General features: G+C 39.0%; 1 protein-coding gene across 7 annotated transcripts in view; it reads right to left on the bottom strand.

Annotated features, from left to right (window-relative positions):
• ARHGEF3 (Rho guanine nucleotide exchange factor 3) overlaps positions 1-13,064 on the bottom strand; it is a 121,068-nt gene that overhangs the window by 75,996 nt on the left and 32,008 nt on the right. For all 7 annotated transcript variants that reach the window (XR_004754266.1, XR_004754267.1, XM_035338198.1 and 4 more), the window contains one exon: positions 3,658-3,724. Coding sequence is in view for 5 of the 7 variants with exons in the window: in XM_035338198.1 (XP_035194089.1) it covers positions 3,658-3,724 (67 nt within the window). In the remaining 2 variants the exon portion in view is untranslated. The remainder of the gene's footprint in view (positions 1-3,657; positions 3,725-13,064) is intronic.

The raw sequence follows: 13,064 nt of genomic DNA, 5'->3' as shown, positions 1-13,064 counted from the left end.
CAGGCACGTAACTCAAGGCTGTATCATAACTAGCAAGCAACCAAAGAAGCTGGCATCTTCTACCTGTAAATGCATGTCTATGTAAATGTAATCCTTTGACAGGATTTTTTTTCCCCATAATAAATAGAATTGTTTCCCACACTGTGTGGCAACTGAACACATTATTGCCATATATACATTAGGAACAGCATATTAAACTGCTGTATCATATGGAAAAGCAACAAACGGTGCTAGGGAAAGACTTCTACCTGCATAAAGGTTTTGGTGGAAAGGCGGCATGGAGATCAGAAGGTGAGTTAATCACAACCACAAGAGAGAGAAAAATAGGGTTAATACCAATCTCTGTGCTAAGATCTATGCTGTTCTTTTCTGTATTTCAATATTGACCTGCTCCTGAGTTGCCCCTTCTCATCAGATATTCACAACTCTTCTCCATTACCAAGGCTTTGCCACAAATTTTTCCCCCATAGCTTTTTTTTTTCCCCCTTTATCTTCTCAGAATCAACATTTGCAAAACATAGAACTGATGAGCATGTAGTTATATAGGAGATTTCTACCTCCCTTCTTTGCTTCTGCTTCTTTGCTTTCAAACCCTCTAGCTTTCCTCCATTTCCCTACTTCATCCCTCTCCACTCTCTCACACAATCACTACATCTTTCAGTGCTTTCTTCATCCTGATTATCCCTCTTCCTAAGCTGCACCTTCCTCCTCTTTCCCCCTTATAAACACAATATAGATAATAGAGGGAAATACATATATGGGATAAATACATGGCTATAATTCTATACCCTGTATCTTCCTTTTCTTCTCCAGATAAAACATCTACCATCTCCTGTGTTCTGGTTTTCCAACTAAACCTGTCCCCGGTTTGTGATATTCTTATCTCCCTCCACAGGTTCTGTTTCTTCCTCTCCAAAACTACAATTCTCACTATAAATACCTTTCCACTGAAACACTGTTTGCTGGACATCTGACTGTACAATCTCTTCAAAAAGTCTAAATGGATGAATGCAGCATGTAGCAGAGATACTGCATCTCTGTAACCTGAAGCCTAAATTCCATCTAGAATGGGATTTTGCCAGGATTTTTTTTTTCCCCAAAAACCAACTCTGCACTGATACCTAGAACACTACCAAAAGTTCTGGAAGTAATTGCTACTATTATCTAAAACTGACAGCTTTGATAGAAAAAACACATAAATGATATCATCTTGACATGGAAATCCCCATAGAGGAAATTAAATATGATCTCTAACCACAAGACTCAAAATGAACACCTCAGAATGGAAAAAAAAAACTTCTGATGAAATGAATTTAAGAAAGGAGAAGAAGCTAGAAGTATGGAGGAGTTTCCCCTCGTGAAGTGTTTAGCATCTGGGCCTTCCTTATCTTTCTTTGAGGTTTACGTTGGTGTTTGCTCACTGGCACTTTAACAAGCCCACTTGATCAGCATGAGATACAAACATTTTAAACCAGTGATCTGAGTGCAAAGAGAGGACAGGTATACAACATTGTAATTTTATGCTTAACAACTTTCTCCTGTTTTATTGTTTGTGACTAAATGATCCTGCATTATAGTCTGTAGTATAGAAATAACAGAGAAGTTTTAAAAAAGCATAGCTATGAATAGATCACCTCAAGCATTTTGGTTATTCCACTGTCAACATTAACTTAGTTCTTATACTCAATAAGATTTTATGCCTGTTTGAGAAAAGACATCAAAGTTAATCTTTTATCATTAACCATCTGTATCAAAGCTCTTGTGACCTGAAGTCTGCTCATTGGACTTTTCTATAACGCGTTTTTTCCATCCACCAAAACAAAGTCAATGCTGACAAATTACAAATGTCACCAGGGACTTAACTTTCTTGTCCAGTGCTCAGTTGGCTTGGCTTCAGCATCTGAACAGATCCAGTGAACAACTGGCACAGGTTCTTCCCCAACGTATTGGTTTATTCCAAGAAATTCACTTCAACTGCCAATCACCATGCATTTCATGAAATATTACAACTATAGAACCGGACTTCTTTGTTGGTGTCCCATAAGTTTCCTTAGAAATAAGGGGGCAGACAACTCCCACATATCTTCATTTCTGTACACGAAGGAAACAATCTGAAGATCCTTTTATCTATTTTAGTGTCCATTTTCCTCTTATTCAGGCTATAAATAGAACACACTGCTATCTCCTTTTAGGTTCCTGATTTCTCCTCTTAATTCTGAAGGTGTTCTTTGTGTGTGTGCGTTCATTAAAAAAAAAAAAAAAAACAAAAAAAAACTTGCCAGTTCTCTATTCTTAGTGTATTAGCCCAGTCCACCTCTACCACACAGCTTGGATCACTGACATCATGCCACCACACTTACACACTTACCAGCTCCACACCTTTATAGTCCCAGTGAGCCACTGCATCACTGTTTCACCAGCTTTAGCTCATACCTACAATATTATTTCTACATGAGCTTCCTCATATGATTTTCCAGCATAGTTGAAGATTTGACAAAATATTAATGTCAATTTTATTTTTAAACTGACTCAAAAATTTAGAATTAATCTATGGCTCAGAAGTTGATGTGTTTTTTTTTGTTGTTGTTGTTTGTTTGTTTTTCCTGATTTCTTAATGAAGCATTGGTGAGGGAACTATTTTCTCAGTAACATCGAGGATTTCATCCCTATAGCTTTGTGGTGCAATGAAAGAAACAGATGGGGAAAATAAGAAGTTCACAATAAGCAATAGTGGAGGCTCTATTCAAAATATGAAATAGAGTACAAAAGTCAGTATCAGATATTGTGAAATATATTTTTAGTTTTAATGTTTATGGTACTACAACCATTACTGATCATTCAACTTATTGATGTCATTTACCCTTTCAACAAAGCATTTAAGTAACATCTTTTCTACTTAAATCCTTTGTTGAAGAAGCTCTGAGACAACACATTTATACACTCTCCTTAATACGTGCCTGGTGACAGGATGAGGGGGAATGGGCTAAATTTGCACCAGGGGAGGTTTAGGTTGGATATTAGGAAGAACTTCTTTACTGAACAGGTTGTTAGTCACTGGAATAGGCTGCCCAGGGAAGTGGTTGAGTCACCATTCCTGGAGGTCTTTAAAAGACGTTTAGATGTAGAGCTTAGGGAGATGGTTCAGTGGAGGACTTGTTAGCATTAGGTTGGAGGTTGGACTCGGTGATCTTGGAGGTCTCTTCCAACCTAGACTATTCTGTGATTCTGTTAATACAAACTCACTCTCCATCTGTACTTCTGCAAAATTCAGATTTACAAGTTTTCAATAACTCTATAAATATCTATATTGTAGTAAATAAAACAACAGCGTACATCACCTCAGTCTTGTTAATTTACTTTCAGATATGAAAACACACCGATTTTACTCAATTTTTTAAAATCACACTTTTTGTTAAACTGATTATTGTAAATTGTCTCCCTAGCCAAGTAAGTCAGCCAATCACTTGAACAAAAGTTGTGTGGTTTTGTTTGTTTATTTTTATAACACACAAGGCCTTTTAGGAAATTACAAAATTAAAGTTTCCATTCCATATTTGTTTTGCTGTGATTTTAGCACTCACAGATCATGTTTTAACTACAAAGTCATACTGCAACAGGATAAAGCAGGAGGGAATATTAAAACAACAACAAACTTACACCTCTGAAATTCCAGCCCTTAGTAGAAGGAAACAAGGAAAAATTGTTCTGTTGCTGTTGTTTCGGCCTGCAAGATGAAACAAGGAAAATCATTTACCATTACAAAATCATTTATCGTTACATTTTCAGTCATCATTATTATTTACATCAACAACAGTGACAACAGAAGAGAGAAAAGAAAAACACAGATTTCAAGTACTAAGACACCTTATATTTCCTTGGCGGTAATTCTGACAGGTTTCTCTCTTCAGTTTAGAAAAACATTTCAATTTAGATTGAGTGCTAAGGGACATGGCAGCCTCACAAGCCTTCAGAGATGGACTGGCTTGATGTCTGGCAGTAACTTCTCATTACTCCTAGTGATTTTCAGCCAGAAGGGATGACCCTGACCTGAACAGCGTGGGTCTGTGAAGCTGCAGTTGTGCCACGCACTGCACAGTGGTGCAGTGTGTCAGCTGGGCTGGGCAGGTCACCAAGGAGCTCTCAGCCCTAATGGTGACACTACGCAAGACACCAATATAAAGCAAGCTAGCCATACCTTTATGCTAACACCTGGAGAACCTGACGACAATTTATACTCGCTCCAAAATCTTCTTCCTACCCTGTAATTATCACTGTACAATTATTTCTGAAAGGTAACCATAACCTTATCCACTTCACTCTTAATGAGTACTTTTCATTTATTAAGATCTTGAAGTAAGATCTTCAATTGCTTTGCAAAGGTAGGCAAACATTACTGAGATTTGACACATGAAGTCAGATCAAAGCTTGACCGACCTGCTGAAGTTGACAAAACCAACAAATAGTTTGGTGGCGGGACCTAAGTGTTGTGCACACTGCAACTCAAGCCATGCAATTACGGAGATTACAGGAACATAAAAACTTGGTTAAAAACCAGCAAATTAAATGGCTGCCTGTCAAACTTCCTCTCCATCAACAATAACAGAACAGATGTTTGTGCAGTTAAAGCACTAGTCTAGCATGAATGATCTGGGAGTAGCTCCTGCTGTGCAGAATTCCCGAGGGACTTCAGCACATTGTGTCCCAGTTTCTCTTCCATAGTTAGGATAGCAATAATTGTCTGTCTTAGTCTTCTGTCTTCCCTATTTTGGTGTAAAATATGCTGCACATGGACATTTTCATATTATGTACATTAAAAGATGTCATAGAGCCCAGATCACAATAGCCATTTTTACATGTTAACATAACACAAATAATAAAATATCATGACAACTGAGTTGTTGTTACAACTCAAACCTTGGTGTTAATATTTTCAGTTTTTCATTCTAGTAGCCAGTCAACCATAAAGGATATCAATATTTCAAGCACAATGATGAAGTAATTAAAAACCACAAAGAGCATACAGCACAGATTTTATAGACTATCCACTAAGAAGTTCTCATACAGCAGTTTTCCAAGTTGAGATATTAAGAAATTGAATGTCTAACACAAGGTCCTCAGTGGAACTGTAACTGCATTATGAGAAGAAAAAAAGAACGTGATCAACAATTTACACAGATTTCAATTATCCTGACAGTGTTTTACATCCTTTTTGTTCAGTGGCATGCACAAATGATCTCCAGCAAGAACCAGAGTCAGGTTCTCCAAGATGCACTGTGTGCTCTCTATAGAGTTGTGCACCTTAGTAATTTTTCAAGAAATGTCACGCTTAAACTTATACTTCTGCATTTTCTTTGATGTTTTAACACTATTCATGCATATATTTTCCCAGTTTATTAAGACCACCAGCACCTAAATGCAGAAAACCAGGACAGCAGTAGTGCTTAATTAACGAGCTAGTAAAACTAGCTAGTAACACTAGTCAGCGTATATATATATATATCTGATCTGCTACTTCCCTATTTTCTATTCTATCCAAAACTCATTCAGAAAAAGAGATGCCCATAAATCATACAAAGAAATCACTTTCAATGAAACAGAAAGCAACAAAATCAGTTTGGGGAGAACCTTTAATCAAGCTTTGTATCACTACTAAGACTGACAGAAGAGAGCCTTCCAAAATGCAAGATGGCATTTTGAAACAATTGCTCTCTTGGGCCCCTACAATGGACCAGGAAAACTTCACCAGAAGCATTCAAATTCTAAGATGTGTGAACAACAGTAAATTCATTAACTCCAATTTCCCATCACAAACAACCATTTTGTATATCCCACCTCAAGTTTATCAAGACCTTAAAACTACAAAAGCACTATCCTCTTATCTTACTGAAAGACTGTTCTACAAATCTTACTATTCCCATACCTAGAAACCATCTAGGCTAAGTGTATTCATGTGCCATGGCCAGCACTACGAACCAGCATTTTTCAGCTGAACGCGCTCCTGAACCAGAGCAAGGTAAAATGCAAACTCTGATTCTCAACTACACCTCAACAAAACATAGTTCTAGTAAAAGACAACTTCATTTGCAGTTCTCAGTTTGGTCCTTCGCTATCTTCATGCTATTTTATTCTCTGTCTTCCCAACAGTCTATCAATATTGATGAGAATCATACTGGAAAATAATTAGAGTACTGCAGATTTTGGCAAAGACATTTAAAATTAGTCTTTTTTTTTTTTTTTTTCTACAGAGCACTGCTACAAAAAATATTCTGTTTACTGGATAAATCTTCCCTGAATTGCAACAGATTGAAAGCTAATTAAGAAACAATCTGACTGCAATATTAAAACATTATTGAAATACTATTTGATATTTTAAATACAAAAACATAAAGCTAACAGAAGAGCCATTAAATCTTATGCTTTGATAATAGGGATACTGAATCAATAGCTGTATTAAAGCCCCTTGCTTTGGAAATAAAATAGTTTACTGACCAGACCAATAATTAAAATCATCACTGGCATAAGCAAGTAGCAGAGACAACAAATTATTCACACAAAGATGGAAAGAGGAGACAAATTAATGGGCATAAGCAGTGATGAACACATCTGATCCTGAGAGACTCAGACATCTAAAACAAACGACTCAAACACTCTAGTAAGGCTTTTTCAGATGTCAGGAAAAGACAGGGATGGTTCTTATGGAATGTGACTGACACTCTTGATATATATGCAATATATGCTCAGAGACTAGATAATGGCTGGGACAAAAGGAATTACATGCCAGGTGACAGAAAGAGAAAAGTTGTTTCCTGGAATTACTTGTAACAGTAATCTCAAGGCTGCCATTTATAATACCCGATCTTTCTTACAGATGGATACGCCTTTTCATTTAACTAAAAGTTACCAAAACCTTTTCTCCCTAGTACTGGAGTTTTAAGAATGAAAGACTAGAAGGTCAGTGTAGAACACTGAATTGAAAATAAAGATGCCTTTCCACCACTACGGAAGGAAATGTTATTTGGCTTAAAGTATGTTCAGTATGTTTATATTGTTCCATCTGCTGCTTTCATTCAGGAAAAATAAATAAATAAATAAAGCACACAGCAATTCATGGCAAACCAGCATCATCATAACTGCTTCTCTGGAAACAAAATATTGATCTTTCTTAAAAAGGTTTTGCAAAAAATGTCCACTGTTTTAGATTTACTGGGCTCAGTAACTATATACCTAGTGTGTTTCAATACTGCCTTATAACCTCGAGCAAAGCTTGAATTCTTTGCTTCTTGACTATCACCAGTAGCAGTAACACTTAAAGGGCAGATTAGCGAAATTGTAGAGTTTCAACAAAAATTGAACATGACCCACAACTATTCTTGCTGCGTAAAACTCTGGATGGAACCCAGCCATATCCTCCAAAATTTTGTTGACAAAGTTTAAAAAAAACATACACAACAACAAAAACTAGAAGTCATAAAATAAGACCTTTGTCCTTAAAACAGGTGGGATTTTCTGTTTAGGTTCACACACAAACACACACACTACAAATAGACATAATAAAAATATCTGTTGGAGAAAGATATCTGTTGGACAAAGACGAGCCGGTGTGGAAGAAGAACGGCCTGGCTGAGCAGAGAGCTGTGGCTCGAGCTTAGGAGAAAAAAGAGGGTTTATAATCTTTGGAAAAGAGGGCGGGCCACTCAGGGGGACTACAAAGATGCTGCAAGGTGGTGCAGGGACAAAATCAGAAAGGCCAAAGCTCATCTGGAGCTCAATCTGGCCACTGCTGTTAAAGACAACAAAAAATGTTTTTATAAATACATCAACACAAAAAGGAGGACTAAGGAGAATCTCCATCCTTTACTGGATGCGGGGGGAAACTTAGTAATCAGAGATAAGGAAAAAGCTGAGGTGCTTAACGCCTTCTTTGCCTCAGTCTTTAACAGCAAAACCAGTTGTTCTCTGGACGTCCAGTACCCTGAGCTGGTGGAAGGGGATGGGGAGCAGAATGTGGCCCCCACAATCCACGAGGAAATGGTTGGTGACCTGCTACAGCATTTGGATGTACGCAAGTCGATGGGGCCGGATGGGATCCACCTGAGGGTACTGAGAGAACTGGCAGAGAAGCTGGCCAAGCCGCTTTCCATCATTTATCGGCAGTTCTGGCTATCGGGGGAGGTCCCACTTGACTGGCGGCTAGCAAATGTGACACCCATCTACAAGAAGGGCCGGAGGGTAGACCCGGGGAACTATAGGCCTGTTAGTTTAACATCAGTGCCAGGGAAGCTCATGGAGCAGATTATCTTGGGTGTCATCATGCAGCAGTTGCAGGGCAAGCAGGCGATCAGGCCTAGTCAGCATGGGTTTATGAAGGGCAGGTCCTGCTTGATGAACCTGATCTCCTTCTATGACAAGGTGACACGCTTAGTGGATGAGGGAAAGGCTGTGGACGTGGTCTACCTTGACTTTAGTAAGGCATTTGACACCATCCCCCACAGCATTCTCCTCAAGAAACTGGCTGCTCATGGCTTGGACTGGCATACACTTGGTTGGGTGAAGAGCTGGCTGGGTGGCCGGGCCCAGAGAGTTGTGGTGAATGGAGTCAAAGCCAGTTGGAGGCCGGTCACTAGTGGAGTCCCCCAGGGCTTGGTACTGGGACCAGTCCTCTTTAAACATCTTCATCGATGATCTGGACGAGGGGATCGAGTGCACCCTCAGCAAGTTTGCAGACGACACCAAGTTAGGTGCGTGTGTCGATCTGCTTGAGGGTAGGAAGGCTCTGCAGGAGGATCTGGATAGGCTGAACCGATGGGCCAAGGCCAACTGCATGAAGTTCAACAAGGCCAAGTGCCGGGTCCTGCACCTGGGGCACAACAACCCCAAGCAGAGCTACAGGCTGGGAGATGTGTGGTTAGAAAGCTGCCTGGCAGAGAAGGACCTGGGAGTATTGGTTGACAGTCGGCTGAATATGAGCCAGCAGTGTGCTCAGGCGGCCAAGAAGGCCAACAGCATCCTGGCTTGCATAAGAAACAGTGTGGCCAGCAGGTCCAGGGAAGTGATTGTCCCCCTGTACTCGGCTCTGGTGAGGCCGCACCTCAAGTACTGCGTTCAGTTTTGGGCCCCTGGCTCCAAGAAGGCTATGGAGGTGCTCGAGCCAGTCCAGAGAAGGGCTACGAAGCTGGTGAAGGGTCTGGAGAACAAGTCTTATGAGGAGCAGCTGAGGGAGCTGGGACTGTTTCGCCTGGAGAAGAGGAGGCTCAGGGGCGACCTTATCGCACTCTACAGGTACCTGAAAGGACGCTGTAGCGAGGTGGGGGTTGGTCTATTCTCCCAGGTGCCTGGTGACAGGACGAGGGGGAATGGGCTAAAGTTGCGCCAGGGGAGGTTTAGGTTGGATATTAGGAAGAACTTCTTTACTGAACGGGTTGTTAGTCACTGGAATAGGCTGCCCAGGGAAGTGGTTGAGTCACCATTCCTGGAGGTCTTTAAAAGACGTTTAGATGTAGAGCTTAGGGAGATGGTTTACTGGAAGATTTGTTAGCGTTAGGTTGGAGGTTGGACTCGGTGATCTTGGAGGTCTCTTCCAACCTAGACTATTCTGTGATTCTTACTGAAATTTTTAGATAGACACCAAATCAACATGCTTCCCAGAATAAATCAGTGCATTTTTTGTGCAACCCGTACTGCACTGTAGCTCACTGACAATAAGTAGAATATAAAGGAATCTAAAGACCAAAACATCCACCGACTGTTGTAAAGTTTTTATTACATTTCCAAGAGGAAAAGACTTATCTATCTTGAGGCACAATGAGATACATGAAGGATTTACATTACTTTATGTTAAGCTCATGTAATTTGTGTCTTCAGCTGATCCTGCAGTCTTTCTGCACACACAGCACTATCATTTTTTTAAGATATGAATATCCAAGCTATGTGCTTAAAATAGTCACCTGCTGCATCTATTTCAAGAAAAAAAGTGCATTTCAGAAATCTACCTGGATACTTAAATAAAAAAATGGAAAGCTCAAACCACTTAGAGACAAAGTAAAAATTATTTTCAAACTGCAAAAATAAAAGGTTGTTACTACAGCTGTGAATATTTCACCAAGATATAGTTAAATAACAAATAGTACTTACTGCTCAGAACTGTTCTTTGTAGTATCAGCTCAACCTCCCAAAAGTATACAATAATACATTGTTAATAAAAACATATTTAACATACTTAGATATATTTCTGCTAATGAATTGCAAAATATTCCAAAACAGTTTACCTGGAAAAGCCAAAGATTTACAAGAGCTCTTTTAGCTTTGAACGATGGTTTTGAGCAATATTGATTCTCTTGGTTGTTTTAAGTTACAGATAACAATACGTTTGAGTACCTTCGGCATTGATTTTAAAAGCAGAGAAAAAATGTGGTTTAATAAAAACACTGACTCCTTCACCTGAAACATCAAATGTCATTCCTTTTCTATACAAAGCCTGCACACTTTATCACCAAAAGGAGAATGTGTAAAACTTCCTAATTTTCCAAGGGGGAGAAGATGAGTTTGAGTAGAATTTGACTGAGAAGTTTTAAGTTCTTATGAAGATTTTACTTGCTACACTTCTGAAAGGCAAAGTATCTCAAAATGATTGTGTTTATGCTTAATTTACCAAAGTTTGATTCTCCAGATGTGAGCTCTTTAAGAGCTACTCTACATAGAATCCACAGCCAGATAATTGGAAAAAAAATATCCATTTAGGTAAACAAGATTAGACAGTTACTACCTGCAGAGAAACATAAAATATCCACCAAGGAAAAAAGCAGATGAAGGATTTTTAGTTGGTGTGCTAACTTCCTGAATACTGATAATCTTCTATTGTCTTATCATGAATTGAGCGTCATAAACAGTATAAAAGAAAAACAGCCCTTGTGAATCTGGGCGTATGCAGACGAAAGCCTGCACCACGGAAGCAGGTACAAATACAAGTGAGTTGTTCTGAAGAACGCATGGGAAAAGAGTAGGTGTGGGACGTGTTTGTTTATACAATGAACCAATTCACAGCACTGCAAAATATCCCATCACAACTAAAACCCAAACGAGCTACATAACTTATCTTTCCATTTCTACATTTATTTTCGTTAAAGATTAATACTAATTTTATGAAATAGAAAAAAAAAACAACCTCTGAAGATCAAGTAAAGTTCTACATTTTGATTTAAAAAAAAAAAAAAAAAAAAGATTTCTAGTGACGTACTATTTCAACTTCTAGGGAAACACAGGCTTGGAGCTAAGCTGTAAACAAAATATTTCTTCATTTTTGAATACTGCAGGTTAATGTAATGAATTGCATTTGAGGTATACCACTATAAATGCATCCCCTTGACATATATGAACTGTATTCACAGCTGAAATAGCCCTGGCTACCAGCCAACAGAGGGACACAGTGTTACAGTGTTTTTTTCTTTGTTTGTTTGTTTTTCTCTCCTGTTTGACAAGGTATAGCTGAATTAATGCCAGGGACAATGAGAAGGGCACCCTGTATTATAAGAAAATATCACCGTTTCATGAATATTGTAAAACATAAGAAAGATTATTCACTGGCTGGCTTTGAATGTGGATGCTCAAATTATTAAATTATTCCTACAGTATTTACAGTATACCAGGAAGAAGACCATCAAGGTTTGTTAATTTTCAGTCATTATACCACCCCACTGTAACACAGATATACGCTGAATTCTTTACAAAGAGAACAACTCATTAGAAAGAAATGTTTGTTCATCTCCACCCACCCGTACAGATAAAATCCTCTGGTCCATGGGAAGAAAACCCTCCAGTGGCAGTGTCTGAACAGTCCCCATCATGAGAATGCCAGAAGAATCAAGCCTCCAGGCAAAAACTCACAACGTTCATGTACAAGGAAACAGAAAAAGCTTATTCCATTTTGTTTTCAAAACAGAAAGAAGTTCTCATGAGAACCTAATGTTGGGAAATCCACTTAATTTAGCAAGATTGGATACTTGTTGATAAGTTAGAAGCAAAAACAGTGAGAGAAAGCAGACAAGGGATTTCAAGCTTCTTGATATCCAACCAAACAGTATTTTCCCTGTCAAGCTATATAAAAGCTACTAACATCCTCAAAATTCAAGTGTCATCACATCATGTTCTTGATAACAACGAGTGGAAAGCCTTTTTTGTTTGGATTCATATCATCTAGCTCTCTTTCTGAGAGTAAACATGAATTTCTGTGAAGCTGTGGTTCACTAACAGACAGCTTGAAGGATCAGAAGGACTGAATAGAGAGAGCAATGCTATTTAAAAAAAAAAAAAAAAAGAAAAAAAAAAGAAAAAAAACATTTGGGCACAAGTCAATCCAATACAAGATTTTAAAACTCCCATACTACTGTTTCCTTATGCCCTCATTTGCACATTTATCTTTTTCTGCATTGTAGTTTATATTTCAAGTAAATATGACCCCCCAAAATTTGATTCCTATCAAAAACATCAGATAAGGTTATGTTGTCAACTTAGAGCTTCCTTTGTACTGAACAGTAAAGAGCACTCCTGCATACCTTTTGAAGATTGCTGCATGATATTCTTCACACCTGCTTCTCAAGGATGTGGCATTAAGCCAATCAGTCAAGGAAGGAAGTTTCCTTTTATTGAATGCAATCCATTATCAAGAGTTCATAGAATCATAGAATATCCAGAGTTGGAAGGGATCTATAAAGATCATCAAGTCCAACTACTGGCACCGCACAGGTCTACACAGAATTTTAGACAATGTGACAAAGTGCACAGTCCAATTGCTTCTTAAATTCAGACAGGCTTGGTGCAGTGACTACTTCACTGGGGAGCCTGTTCCGGTGTGCAACCACAATCTCAGTGAAGAACTTCTTCCTGATGTCTAGCCTAAACTCACACTGCCTCAGCTTGACACCATTCCTGCGGGTCCTATCACTGGTGATTACTGAGAATAGGTCGGCACCTGCCCCTCCACTCCCCCTTGCAAGGAAGTTGTAGACTGCGATGAGGTCTCCCCTCAGCCTCCTCTTCTCCAGGCTGAACAGGCCCAGTGACCTCAGCTG

The sequence above is a fragment of the Oxyura jamaicensis genome, chromosome 12 (assembly GCF_011077185.1).
Source record: "Oxyura jamaicensis isolate SHBP4307 breed ruddy duck chromosome 12, BPBGC_Ojam_1.0, whole genome shotgun sequence".
In the NCBI taxonomy this organism is placed as follows: domain Eukaryota; kingdom Metazoa; phylum Chordata; class Aves; order Anseriformes; family Anatidae; genus Oxyura; species Oxyura jamaicensis.
The sequence above is the reverse complement of the archived record's forward strand: the minus strand, read 5'-3'. Positions and strand labels throughout refer to the sequence as shown.